Raw genomic sequence first — 14,827 nt, 5'->3', positions numbered from 1 at the left:
CCCTCTCCGCCCCCCTTACCTCCCCTCCTCATCCTCATTCTCATCTATAGGCTGAGCCGAGATCATATTATTTTGGTTTCACTCCGTTCAAGTTTGGATTATTTTCTTTTTTTTTTTTTTTTTCTTTTTTTTTGGAAGAACATTTTCAAAAACGCTGGAAAGTTTTAAGAATGTTACCAAATAAATAAACATAAAACTGAAACATTTTTATGTTTATTTATTTATTTATTTATTTATTTATTTATTTATTATTTGCATTGACACCAAGCAGTTCGAAATGTGAGTCCCCTCCTGAACCCCCACCCCCCCGTAATAGAATATGGCCGAGGTGCAAAATGGCAACATATGAGGGGTAAATATAGCGCAGCCCCGTCGTGTCCAAACTCGTATTGCATTTCGGAGGCTGAGGTCAGTCGGCGGCTGTCTGGCAATTCTTGGCAAATTGAGATAAAGGGAGCCCGTCAATAAAAGAAAGGGAGGCAACAGTGACTGGCTGTCTAACTCAGCCTGTAAATCCCGACGCCTTCACAAGTGCTGGGATGATATGAGTAGGATAAACTGGAAGAGCATAAACTCTGGCAATTAAAAAAAAAAGTAAAGATGGAAACAGCGCCGAGAGGAATGCGCCGAATTTTCACCTTTTCCTGCTTTTTAAATTTTGCTTGTCGTAAAAAAATATGGAAAATAGGAGAAGACAAGACAGAAAACAAGAGGATCTAACTCTCTGGTAAGTGATTTGCTTAATAAGCGAGTCAACTTGTTTGATTTTCTTGAATATTTGCAACTTTTTTTTTTTTTTTTTATTTGAAGCTTTTGCAGTTTGCCTCCACGCTCTTACTTTGTGTCCCACATGAAACACGTGTTCTCGCAGAAATACACCTTTTAAAGAGTTGTGTAGGAGGCGGCGCGGCGCACACTGCGATGTAAACTGCTGGAAATGCGCTCTGGCACAGAGAGACATCGGGAGCGTTTACAAGTGCGGTGTGAACGCTCCTCTCCTATCGCGGGGCTGAGAGGGCACCAGATGGTAAACCAATGAGGGGTGAACTAACCCACTAAATGTTGCCACATGAAATGCAGCATTTAAAATCCCATCTGGTTTGCTGTCCCTGCGGACATGAAAGTGTGAAACATGACACATATTTATACACCTGCTGATGGAGCACGCAGGCGTGTCCAATGGGGCTGGTGACATGCACACCCAGCCAGCTGACCCCTGAACCCCGGAGCTTTTTGATTTATCTCGCTGCACTTTTCCACCAGCGGACCCTCAGTCTTTTTTTTTTCATTTCAGCAGGAAGCCTTCATGTGGCTCCTTGTGACTGCCGTATGTGCTCCATTAGGCTGGAATTACTTGTCCGCTCTTTTTAATGGCTTTCAGTGTGCCGCTTAGATTGAACCGCTAGTCCCCCATTTTAGAGGCCCAGTGGCTGTAAAATCTGTGTAAGGATGGGGGGGTGGGATGGGGATTTGTAAAAGGGTAAAACTGTTTCTGTCTGGTCATTTTTCTCATGCTTTTTGTACAAGACATAAACACATGCCTTAAAAAATATTTAGAAAAAGGCCAAAGTTCTTGAAAAAGGAATATTTTTCGTGATTTTGTGGGAGAACATTAATAGCATCATGAAGACCAATAAACGTACCTCGCTGAAGTTGTGAACAAGTTCAAAGCGCGGTTAGGTGCTTTGGAGCCTGGAGAAATAAGGCTCCAAAGCCTTATTTCTCCAGGCTTTGGAGATGATCTGATGAAGCCAAGATTCTCCTTCCATCATCCAAAGAGGACGAGAGAATGACAAAGGTTGAAAACCTGCTAATGGCTGCCAAGATAAACAAGAAGAGCATGAGTCAAAGAAGTAGCCAAGATGCCCAAGATAACCCTGGGAGAGAAGCAAAGATTCACAACCCAAGTGGAAGAATCTTTCACTCCACAAGTTTGGTGTTTTTGGATGAGTGACCAAAAAGTAATGAAGAAAGAAAGAAAATATTGTTAAATGAAAACCACAAGAAGTCCCAGAATGAAAATTGTCAATGTGTGGGAGAAGACGCTCGGAGGTCAAGCAAAATGCTTGGCGGACAAACACTACAAACCCCCTGAACATAACATCCCCATAGTGGAACACGGTGATGGCAGCAGCATGATGTGAGGACACATTTTGCCAGCAGGGACAGTGGAGGCCGTCAGAGCCGATGGGAAGATGGATGGAGCTGAATATCCTGGAATAAAACCTGTTGGTGGCTATGGCTGGAGTTCATCTACCAGCAGGAAAACAGCCGTAAACATACAACCAGAGCCGCAATTCAGGGCTTTAGACCGCAGCATGTTTATGTGTTAGAATAACTAAACGCAATTGTGAACCTGTGGTGAGCCCTGAAGATTGATGTTAGCATGTGCTATCTATCCAATTTGATTAGATGTTATGCAAAGAGACATGCAGCTGTAGTTGCTGAAAAGGAGCGTCTACAAAGTATCGATGAAAGGGGCTGAATGCAAATGCATGCAACTCACTCAGCTTTCATTTGTGGAAAAAAAAAATTCACTGAAACCCTTTGATGATTTACCTTTGCAAAGCCATGTAGCCTAAAGGAAATCAGGAAATGCAAGAAAGAAAACAACGTGACATTTTAAAGTGTCACAAACACTGGTGTAATCTGTTGCTACAAATTTCTGATTCAACTGATGCCAACAAAATCTAAACCTTTTAAACAGCCTTGCTGTAAATCGATAGCTTTGTCAGCTCATCGTCTCCCTTTAACTTTCAGAGCATTTCTCACTTGTCAAATGCATCTTCTTGGAGTCATATTTTCTAGCGCCACTCTGCAATTTCAGTCCCCAAAATGAACTAATTAGCATGATGATTAGTCATTAGTATGCTAATCATAAGCAATTCACATATTTTATTCATGTTGTCACCCCGTTGTTTTTCCTCCTTTTCCTGGATTTGTGTACACATCCCGCTTTATTTTCTCACCGCAAACCCTCATGTTATTGTGATGACCGATGGAGTTTGGGGTTTTAAGTAAAAACCTTATTTGCATTTGAAGATAATACGGACGACATAAAAAAAAAAAGAAATAAAATACTTATCACTCATTTTTATTGACATGAGTTCTTCCTTCTCATAATGAGAGCGGTAAGAGAAGATTGCAGATTCCTGCAAAGAAGTATTCACAACTCCTTTGCAGGAAGTTTTTGGAAAGAAAACAGAGAAATGATATCCATCTAATCCTAAATCAGCAAACAAATAGAAAAAAAAAGCCTTAGGTCTGACAACAAGGAGTCTGCCTTAGTGGATATGAAATGTAAACATGTCTTGTGAATTGATCCCACTCAGAACTTTACAGTCAGATACATTTTTCTGTTGCTGGCATGTGTTTATTTTCTCTCTGATTGCTGACATACATTCGTTCTTCTTTGGTTGTTAACACCAAAAATATGCCAGTCTCTGATGAAGGAGAGACTGGCATATTTCCATCCATCCATCCATCCATCCATTATCTGTACACCCTTGTCCCTTAGTGGGGTTGGGAGGGTTGCTGGTGCCTTTCTCCAGCTAAAGTTCTGGGCGAGAACTGGCATATTTTCACTTGGGAAATAAAGAGTAACCAAATAAGGGCTTACTCTGCTTTTCTCTGTGCAGCCTAAATATAATTTAGTCATTGCACACAGGGATGGTTGATGAAATTTACCTCACACCTTCACATGATGAGAGTTTTAGAGGTTTACTGCATGAATACGCCGTCTTACATCGCAAATCTCCACACTGAGATGTCAACTTTGGAGACAAAAAAAAAACAGTGCAAGGTAAAGATGCTTTTTGTTTGTCTGCTTTTCGTCTGTGTAAGGTTTTGTTTGCCGTGACCTAAATTTCTGTGAAGAAAGTGCATCAGCAACTCTGTCTCGCCTTTTTCCTTCTCTACTTCTCCCTCTCTCTCTCTCTCTCTCTCTGTTCTCTGTTCTCTTTCTATTCCTCCGGCTCGCTTTCGCTCTGTCCCAAACACGCTCAATTTACAAACAAGCTAAAGAAGCTGAGAGGACATTTCTAGCTGATAACAATCAGCTTCAGCCAGATTAGTCACGTAGAGGTATTGTTGGATGTGAGACTCAGAGAGCTCGCTGGCTGCAGATATTTCAGGAATACCAAGTGGAGCGTCCTCCAAATTTGGGGAGTCTTCCACTTCTCTTCCTTCTTACCTTTGTCAAGGGGATTAATTATGCAAAGAAGTTAAATCCCGCATCTTTAAAACACCATTTTCCCTCTTTTAGGAATTTGTATGTGGCACTTACCGCTAAGTCAAGTTTTTTTTTTTTTCAACAAATCCAGTGAAATTGAGCAGCATCTGAATGTATCTGCATCAGCCTGTCGGTGCTCAGCAGAGAGGTACTCTGTCTGTTGGCAGCTCTGTGTGACAGTCAGCACACGGTGTGGATTTTGTAAACATATGACCTCCATGATAACCAGTATGGGGGCTCTAAATCATTTCAAATTTTTGTACATGTGTTGCTAGGCAACAGTGTAATGTTCTCAGTCACTCCCCTCTCACCTCCTACCCCTTACATGGCTTTCTGCTGGGATTGCTGAGCTTCTCCTGCCAAAAATCGTCAATTAACTTTGGCAAAAGTCCATTAGTGATAAACATTAGGCTTCTGAGGGTCAAAAAGCAATCATGTGGCTACACAGAAGTAAAGGAGAGTGGAAAATGCAAAATGCATTTTAAAGTTCTAAAGGATAATTTTAAACAAATCATTCCAGAACCACACGTTTTGTCCTACTCCGCAAGTAACAGCTTAAATGCTGCTGCATGCAAAAATATCATAGCCGTCATACGGCAATGTGTGGATGTTTTTCGGTTGTTGACAAACTAGTTTATAAAAAATAAAATCCTTAAATGATTAAACAGTTTGGTACAATGCTAAGCACCTGGAAAGTACATACACAATTGAAACCAATTTGAAAAAAATAAAAAGATCATTTCCTGCCGTCTGACCATAAATTGTATAAAACATTTCCTGTTTCTTTAAAAGCAAACATCTTGTGACGATGCTCGCTGAAATTGATAAAAGCTGCAAGCCTGAAAACATCATTCAAACTCTAAATGCGTTTAGAGCGTGGGGGTGGGCCAGCAGCATCATCATGCGTGTTGTTGCTGGAGCGACAGGTGTGCTTCACAAAACTGATGGTATCATGAAAAAAATGAGAATAATATGAAAATATTTGATATCTTCTGAAGACATCAACCATAAGGGGCACAAATTGTATTGCAAATAAATAATACCTTCAAGCAATAATAACTTTACGCAGCCAAATAGGTGGGAGTTTTGTGCCATCTTCTTATACACAAAACTGCTTTCTTTTACACTTAGAGAAGCTATAACCTGACAAATTTAGGAAATTTCCCACAAAGTGGGCGGAGCCACGAGTCACAAAGGGGCCTGACCAAGTGTGAGGAAGAGGAGAGTGGGTCAGGACTAGAGAAGCACTGCTGCTTACTCATCAGTTATGTTGTTGTATTTAGAGTCTTTCCAGACACCTGTAGTGACTTTTTATCAATAAGTGACAAATCTAGCAACTTTCGTCTGTGTTGTACTTTGTGACAACAACGCTTTGCAGCACCCCTGCAACAATGTGTCCTGAGTAAGTAGCCACAGCTGCGGTGAGATCTCTTCCCGCTTCCCAAACCGTCCTGCAGTACGACGTCACCAATAGTCAGAGCCTTTTAGCACATTTTATTTATGATTTATTTATGACTGCAAATACATCACAAATTTGCAAAGCTGAGTAATTCCATCAATCAGTGCTCGCTGCTCTGGCCGACTCTGTTATCGTGTTCCTGGGTTAAGACCCATCTTGCCTGCTGGTGGTGGTCAGAGGCCCCGGTGGTGGCGGTGCATGGCACCTTCTGTCAGACTGCCTCAGGGCAGCTGTGGCTGCAGTCCTGTGGCTTGCCTCCATGAGCATGTGTGTGAATGACTGAATGTTGTGTGAAGCGCTTTGGAATCCTCCAGACTTGATAAAGTGCTGTGCAAGTACAGACCATTTATATCCACAAGATTACTTCCACTCAAATTAAAGATAAACTTCTCAATATTTAGAGTGCATTAAACATTCATCCATATGTCCATACCTGACTATCCTTACAAGGCTACAATGAGGCTGATGCCCGTCTCCAAGTGTAGTTAACGGTTCTTTAAAAAAAATAAATAAATAAAATAATGGTTTTACTCAAACATCACTATTTTCCAGGATGTTTCTAAACTATGTTGTTGTAGAAAAATTGAAGCAATTTTTTAGATGACTAATATTCAGCTCATCAAAGCTGCAGTCAGATAATTACAAGAATAATTTGTGTTGTCTTTAATTTCTTTTGCTGCTCTCTCTTTCGATCCCAAAGCTGCTTATGTCATCCCACTGTTCTTGTCCATTTAAGTCTCATTAAATTGTTAGAAATTACAGGATTAGGGGACGATTTGATGACAAATAAATACAAAATACACCCCGGTTATCAATTGTGTAGAAACTTGTTCACTTTTATTATGTTAATGAGATGTTACTGGAAAAAAACAACAACAAAAAGAAAAACTACACAACATTTTAGGCCATTATGGGTAATAGGTAGCCTAAATGACGATTCCTAAAAACATTTCAAAACTCGGATGTAAATGCAAATACAAATACGCAATGTGAAAAAAGGTTCAAGTATGTAATGCTACATGGAAACAAAACATTTCATATTATATCATTGAATATGTTTATTTCATCGTCTTCTGTAAACTCGATTGCAATAACGGCTTTATTTTGGCATGTGGTCCAAAGTGAAAGAGATCACAGTTTCTGCGTGTGAAACGTGTCTGTGTCAGGGAAAAGTGTGTGGAGCCAGAGGTAGCTAAAGGTCCGTCATCATGCATATCCAAACAGGAAGGAGCTGTGACACTGAACTCTTTAAATGGAGGCTTTGACAGCAGTCTGCAATCCTTTCTCAGCACACTGCCCCTGCTAATCGGCTCTATTCAACCACATCACTATGGAAACTGACTGGATGTCTCACCCTGGCTGCCTAACCGGTGCCATGCAGCCATGTCCACCACTGACATGGAGGTTGTTCAGCAAAATTGCTGCCTGATCATTGTTCTACCTCAGTAGCCATGATGTGTCATTATTGTCTGCTTCTCTGACACATGATTATTCTTTTTTTTTTTTTATCTGAAAAACTGCACTGTTGAAGACAGCAAATGTAAGCTCAAAGGCTTGCAAGAGTAATCCCTTCGGTGTTAACTTGCTCCATAAGATGGAGAGTTTTGGGTGGTTGAGGAATTTTATTTATTTTTTTTTTATTCCTCGTGCCTGCTACCTTTTTCCATTTCTGCGCTTTGCCTCTGGCGAAATTGCAGGCGAATATTTGTCATGGTTTTAAAGGGTTTATCAACTTCAAAGCTGAGGGAGCTGGTTGTCCAGCCCATCAGTGAGACCACACAATCCTTCCAGCTCTCGCAAAGAATGGGGTAGAGCATGTGGACAAAATTTTCCTGCCAAGCTCTCAATTCAAAGCTTTTACATAAAGCTGGGAGAGTCACATTTGCATTTGCCATTGACGTCAGATTTAATCCAACCCAAACCACTTCTCCGGGCCCTTCAACATCTGAGAGAAAAGCTTTGGTAATTGTTAATTACGGCAAAAAGATGGTTGTAATCACTTGCTCCATCAGGCTGATCAGCACTAAGACCGGGCGCTGAGGAACGAGCAGAAAATCAAATCCCACAGGTAAATATAATTCAAAAGAGCCGCTAAGAGGGTTGTGCAGCGCACATCTCAAAGTGCTATCTACCCTAAAGTATTCACCCAACTTGTGGCATTTATGACAGACATGATGCACGTCTTTAAATTGCATTATGAAATTGAATGTATTATCACCTATAAAATGTGTAAATATAAACTCAAGAAAGCATTCAGAAGGCCTTTTATTGCTGTGATCCACTATATGTACTAGTTTGAGGATCTGGAAATACGTTGCTAGTTTTCAACTAAAGCTGCACAAAAACAATAAAACAAAGTGAAGTTATGGAATAGCTCTAATAAATCATGTTCAACTGCCTTATTGATGAAACGTCCTATAGAAATTAACTTTACTTGAAATGAAACTATTGCGTAGATTATTAGATTAGATAGATTACCCAAATTCATCCAAATTATATAATACATTTTTCTTATGTTTACTGTGTCTGCTCCACCTGAGCAGTGTATCCTCTACATTGATCATGCACCTTGTAGTTGTTTCTCTGATTAATCCTTAAAGTTGTGTGGAACCTGTTGCAAAAAAAGGAAAAACATTATTTTTCCTCCACCTTATGAGGAAAAATAATTATTAAAAATGCTGCTCAGCCATGACTACAAAGCTGATCTTGCTTAGGAATGTTTCTGTTTTACTTCAAAAGGATGCTAATTAGTTTCATGTCAGCAGCAGGGAATCACTCATGTTTAATCCCTTGTACAGAAAAAGCTGTTTGTCCGAGTGAGGATTTAGGCGAAGGCACTATGTAATTCCCACCGGATTCTCCAGGAGTCTCAAACTATGAATCAATTTGGAAGTGATCACTGAGCACACAGAGAACCCCGACAAAGGAAAGAATCGCTAAGCTAATTCAAACCAATGAATCTGTGTAAAATTTCTTGACCACCTTTAATTATTAAAACATTTCAGTTGCTAGCAGGATTTCTAATAACACTTGAGATCTTGAATATCTTCACAGACGAATAAAGTGATGAGCATCAGCTGTCAAACGCTGCCGTGCAAAACTGCTACGGCTTCCACGGCTAAAAACTGTCTTCTTAGTATTTTCGTTTGCGTATCGAGTCCCACTGCTCCCAGACGAAGATGTAAAATGAGCTGTGCTTATGTAAAACTTGTGTGTTAAGAATTAGTATAATGTGAAAACCATGGAAACCAGCAGCCTTGTACCTCAAACGACATGGTTACCTGGGTGATGAATGTTGCGCCAGGTGCCGCCGGAAGAAAGATGTGCTTCTGTGAAAGTTAGAAATTTACTCACTGAGACCAGAGGAAAGCTCAAGTGTGACAGTACATTTAAAAAAAAAATCCCAACCTAAATTATTTCCGTATTTTCCATACTACCTATCATTTTCTAGCTTATACATGTGTTTTCTGATTTTTAATAAAACAAGTGCAGCATCGATCTAAACTAGTGCAGAGCTAAGAATAATTCATACACTGCAATAATTTCACTGCAGACCTAAAGGTCCAACACTAGTAGGTCTTTGTGCCTCCTACTGTATGTTGAGTAAAACTGTCAATGAAAAGTCAATGAAAAGTGAGAATTTATGTGCATTTCATTACACAAATTAACAGATTACTTGCCAGATTTAAGACCAGACTTTGGCTAAATCTCTGCAAAGTATTATATTTCTTTTTTTTTTTTTTTTTAGCTTTTTGGATATGGACTTACATGAGATTTAGATCATTTCCCCTTTGCCAAACAGGTGGCCTTTATTTGAAATTTTTTCAATAGCTTTATGCATTTTCCAGGAACATAGTGCCATTTTTAGTACAATCAAGTACCTATGTTACCTTCCCTTGTTAGGAAAAAGCCGTATCAAAAACAACTTAATAAATTTGACTTTGCCCTGCGACACACTGGCGACCTGTCCAGGGTCTCGCCCGAAACGTGAAAGGTGGGGAATGACATAATGACTTTAGATGGTCTTTCATTGACATTTTGCAGAATTTTCCCCATTGTACATTTGGATGACCCATGCATACCCAAAAGCTTTAACTATTCTGCTAAAGTTTTAGGGTATTGCTTCTTCCCTCGTGATATCTGTTTCGATAGCCTGTCACAGCAAATCACCCACAAAACACATGTTGACTTAGGCTTTTAGGCTTTCAGGCTTTCCCTTTTTCTCTCAAAACCTTTGGGAGACTGTTTTAAACTTGGAAACTTTAAAAGTGGAAGGTTTTGTCACTGAGAGCCTTTGAAACCTTTGACATTGCTTATTTGTCTTTCTTTAGAAGTACTGACCTCTACCTCTCTCGGTGATCTTTCATCCCTTGTCAGCACAGGACACGTTTTACTGCGCCAGCTTCAGCCAGCACCTTTTCGATGTATTTTGCTTTTGTTGACACATGTATTTCGTTGATACTCACAGTTTATACTAAAAATGTCCATCTCTAGGACAGAGAACAGTGGATATACACAATTGTTATACACAATTATACACAGTTGTTGGAACAGATGCCACCTTTTGGGCATCTGAAATGGTACCCAGTGATGAACCAACGATACGCCGCTCTCTTCGTCATGTTTGGCAGATTCCTTGTGATTTTCCAATGATGTCACAGAAGGAAACGTCGTGTTTGAGGAGTTCCCTTGAAATATTTCCACAGGTGAGCCTGCATTTCACTCAGAAGTTGTAGATTAACTAGAAGCTTACAAACCTTGACATAATCAATGTTAGTGCATGCGAAACCTCTGACTTTGAAGAAAATAATCAAAAGATTTTTTTATACACAGAAAAAAAAAAGTGTGATCCTTCACTGTACGGTTCACTTTCTTAAAAATTGGAAACCTCACTCCGTTTCGCCACTTCAAAGGCGACCTCAAGTGTTCGAGATGCTAAAGAAATGTGTCAACCACATGAACCTGACATTGTCAAGAGCCTTCAGTGTCTCAGAGTGAATCTTGTAAAGCTCTTGCTGCAGGGTGACATTGTCTTCCACACATTGCTTTAAAAATGTGATTGATCTTTTATATTAGTGTTGGTTCATTTTTTATTTTTTTGTTGTTGTTTTGTTTACTTAGAATAGTGATGTATTCTGCTAACTCTTTTACTCATTTGGACTTTTTAAAGCCTCTTGCTAAATTTTGCATGAATGGATATGCACTGCAAAAGTAGCAACAATCCAGAATGTGGCTTTTTGAAATTCCTTCTTCTAGGGTGCAACTTGTGAATCCATATATGATTTTAACCTTTTGCACCCAGTCAGGGTAAAACGACATGGGTCACAACTTGCCAACTGAGAGATGATGAAGACGTGCTAACGCGCTGCCCTCAGTGTCAGACATGACATGCATGAGGAAGAACCCAGAGGTTGTGATTCACACCTTTTAGTCTGTCTGCCTGTGTGTGATGTGGTGTGTAAAACATCAAGGTCTTTTCGGTGAGCTCGTGCTGTGTTAAACACTTTCTGTTTGGTTTTATAGAAATGTAAATAATTGGTGTAAGTGGAGTTTTGCTGCACGTCAAATGTATTTATCTGCTCCAACGGGACAAACACACAAGTCACTTAATTTAGTTGTTAACAACGGCATCATGAAACATTGACCTTTCGTTCCAGCCTTGAGGCCGCAAAATGAGTCACGTGACAGCCTAGATATTTACAGTGCTTCTCATCACTAGCCTTGTCAAATCACAGCGCACTTCACTGCTGCCTACGAGGCCCAAGGCTGGACTTCAGCTATGCAAGCTGATGCATAGGTGGACTTTTTTTTTCATCCTTTAGCTCATGCGCTCCGCAAGCTTGTGTAACACAGATGTCGCGAGGGTATTCTGGGACATTAATGCACATTAGCATGCATTTGTGGAAGCTCGCGTGAGTATGTTTGCACGAGAAACGGCAGAGCGAATCATAAAGGAACACCGTATGCAGGACCGATGCATTTCAGGCTGATTAGTCTTGTGGAGGAGCTTCTGGAGAGAATCCAGGACAATTTCTTTGAGTTGTAAAACAAATAAATCTGTAAAGACCAGGAGTCTTTGGAGAGCTAGCCCTAGCTTCTCTGCATAAATTGGAGGGCTTGATTTTCTGTATCTTTTTTGGAGTTGAAGACTTTGCAGCAAAATTTAAAATGTCATGGGCTACAATAGGTATGAAAATATTTTTTTTTTAGGATGCACTGTTTCTCTGTCTAAAAGATAAATACAGTTTTCACTATTTATCTTAAACATTGAATGCATGTTTGATCTCCCTAAGGATGGGTTTAATTTATTTCTTTCCTGTCTTCCTGACTCTTATAACAGATACAGAGAATTCCTGTTGCTACTTTCCTCAGAAATATAGCTGTCAAACTAAAAGTGGAGCAGTAACTGCTTGGAATGAAGATGATTTTGACCTTCTTTCCCATCCAACTCGCTCTCGGTAGAGCCAATTGTTAGATTAAATAATTCTGAAGCTGCACCACTGTTCATTTCACTTGGGAATATCTGAGACATTGTCCGACACCCCGAGGGCTGTCGGATTACTTTGCAGAGAGCAGCTATTCAAGGGGAAGAGGTGAAGGCAACTACTGCGACAAGTACAAAATGTCTGCATGCTACAAGCAACTACAGAAAGACTTTATATTTAGTATTTATGCATAAGCGTGAACAAATATGTAGGGTTCTAACATATTAAATACTCTACATCTGTTGTTTCCATTTCTGTTCTTCAGCCTCACCTAGGTGTAATGATAATATATGACATTCAATATTAAAAAAATGCAGAGAACCAGTTTCGTGGTATGAAAACTTTGAGCAAAAATAATACTGTTTGTCCTTATAACAATATTTGGAGAGAACGGAAAACAATTCTTAACATCGTCTTATTTCTTTTATTTCAAACAAAAAAAGTAACAATTGTCTCATCTGCTGCTAGAAAACTTCAGGTCAGAAAGTTATAGCATGTATCATAGACTTAAGCAAAATATAAAAACACACTAAGCTTGTTGTTTTCAAGTGGTTATTACACAGAGCATTATACTGTTTTGTCTAGCTTATTAATTAGTAGAGCTTTGTGCTATAGGGTAGATATCCTGCTGGCTGTTTAATAAATATGCAGCTAATGGACTTATTAAACAGTGAAATTATTTCCACACCATGACTGTACTTTTTTATGTGAAAATATTTCCAAACAATACATTTTTTCTATCGTGTTAAACAACGTTCTTTGGGCCAATCAGCACAACTTCTCCTTCTGTTTGCTGATTGGCCTGGTAGAAAATCTACCAGAGACAATCCAAGTGAGCAGGAGAAAGCCCAAACTGTTCATTAGGCAAGATTTTTTTCCCAGCTGAAGTAATGTTCAGCCTGGTGTTGTTGAGGCTGGTGGTTAATTTTTGGACACTTTATAAACACTGAATTTAACATGCTTAGAATTTTAAAGTTTTTATAATTTGTTGACTCTGCTGTTGAGTTTTTTTCTCTTCTTTCTAAGAGAAGCATGGAGTAGAGGAAAAACTGCCTGTCTGTTATTTGTTTCCATCTTTCTGTTTCTTCTAACTCAGAGTGGTCTTACCACCCTCTGCCAACCAACATATTATAATATTACAGGACATTTTTGTGGTTTAAAAACTTTTTAGAACTTGGCATACCTGAATAATAATAACTTACTCAGGTAGTCATTGGGTTGCTTGGATCCTGCTGACATAAATAGTTCTGACATCATGTTGACAGCAGATATTGGTTCATGAACTGTACACTCTCTAGATAATTTATTAATACAATTTCACCTAGATATAACTTAATACAACAGTACAGCTTCAAGTTATTACGTAATGTGTACTAGTTTTTATTGTTTTACTGATTCAGACAAAGACGATGCCAGTAAAGCAGTGACAATACTGTACAATCTAAATATGTGGAGATGTTTATGACCACTTGAATATGTCGCTTTTCCCTGTTTCTGCACAGTTAAACAAGCAGGAGAACCTAACATAGTTGCAGACTTAGAAAAAGATCAAGTGTTTTTCAGTATCGCATCAGAAACTATGACAATTTCTTTCAGCATTTTGCCATCTTTAACCTGTGATTAATCTTAAAGACACACCTTGACAGCTCTTTTAGCCGCCACGTGGCAGAAAAACAATTTCTCTGTAGCTCGGAGGGAACCTCGGCTGCCATAAATCTGAGAAGAAATCTTTGCCGGGCCTCTCGTACACCATTTCAGAGGTTGGGAGGGGTGAGGCAGGGAGAGACGGGGAGGGTGGTAGGTCACTTGGTGGTCCAGTGGACTGGAAAATGTTGCAGGCCTCTGGCTGGAAGTTAGTGCATAGCTATGTACGCTGGAGCTAATGTGGCCACTGGCTCATTGGAGCTCTGATTTAAGGAACGCTGTGTAACACGGCCAAATGCCTCAGTGAAAACGAGTGTCAAAGACAAACCACTGAGGCCAGTGAAGCAAAGTGAAGAAATCGCTCCCCCTTGTCTCTAAAGGCAAATCCGTAAATCAGGGTTAGGCAGTGAAAATATAAATAAATAAAACACACAGATTTTTTAAAAATAAATATAGCAAAGAAACCAACAGGAGAGGTGGTCTGAGAAAAGAAGACTGTATCATCCAGTCGCACGCAGGGCACTCTCAGCCTGCTACAACAGGAGCTGCTGACAGGTTGGTCATCAATGAAAGGAGGCGGAGAAAAAGGAGAACGGAACAAGAGAGGGGAAAGAAGAGAAAGGAGAAGACAGAAAGAAAAGGAAGCTGACAGGTTCACCCCACCTCCCCACCCAGCGCCCCCACCATCCACAGCAATCAAGGAGGTGAGGACACAGAGGGGAAGAGAGGAGAGGAGAGGAGCTTCAAGCTCAGCTGCATGTCAACCCAATCATTACATCACATGACCATTTAAATTGGCATGATGGGTGCTGTGCAGTGGAGTAGATTTTCACAATGTAGTCCTGCTGATTAGGAACTGTCAGCATGAGATGGCATGGCTCACGCAGGTTGACAGTTTCACACTTGAAATCTGTAGTTTTGGTGCGTAAAACGCACCATTAGACGATGGTAGAAATCTCTCTCTAGTGTCCGGATGACCAACGCTACTGAAACTTCCAAACATGTCAC

General features: G+C 40.0%; 1 protein-coding gene across 2 annotated transcripts in view; it reads left to right on the top strand.

The window, feature by feature from the left end:
- The first annotated feature begins 246 nt into the window (after window positions 1-246).
- tnnc1a (troponin C type 1a (slow)) overlaps window positions 247-14,827 on the top strand; it is a 21,599-nt gene continuing 7,018 nt past the window's right edge. Inside the window, exons 1-2 of one of the 2 annotated variants that reach the window (XM_008414116.2) lie at window positions 247-727; window positions 10,322-10,396. In XM_008414116.2, coding sequence (XP_008412338.1) covers window positions 10,340-10,396 — 57 coding nt within the window. In that variant the 5' untranslated portion in view covers window positions 247-727; window positions 10,322-10,339. Of the gene's footprint in view, window positions 728-9,991; window positions 10,397-14,827 lie in introns of those variants that run through there. The other variant, XM_008414115.2, reaches the window with a different exon arrangement.

The sequence above is a fragment of the Poecilia reticulata genome, linkage group LG7, assembly GCF_000633615.1.
Source record: "Poecilia reticulata strain Guanapo linkage group LG7, Guppy_female_1.0+MT, whole genome shotgun sequence".
In the NCBI taxonomy this organism is placed as follows: Eukaryota; Metazoa; Chordata; class Actinopteri; order Cyprinodontiformes; family Poeciliidae; genus Poecilia; species Poecilia reticulata.
This window is presented reverse-complemented; position numbering and strand designations above follow the sequence as displayed.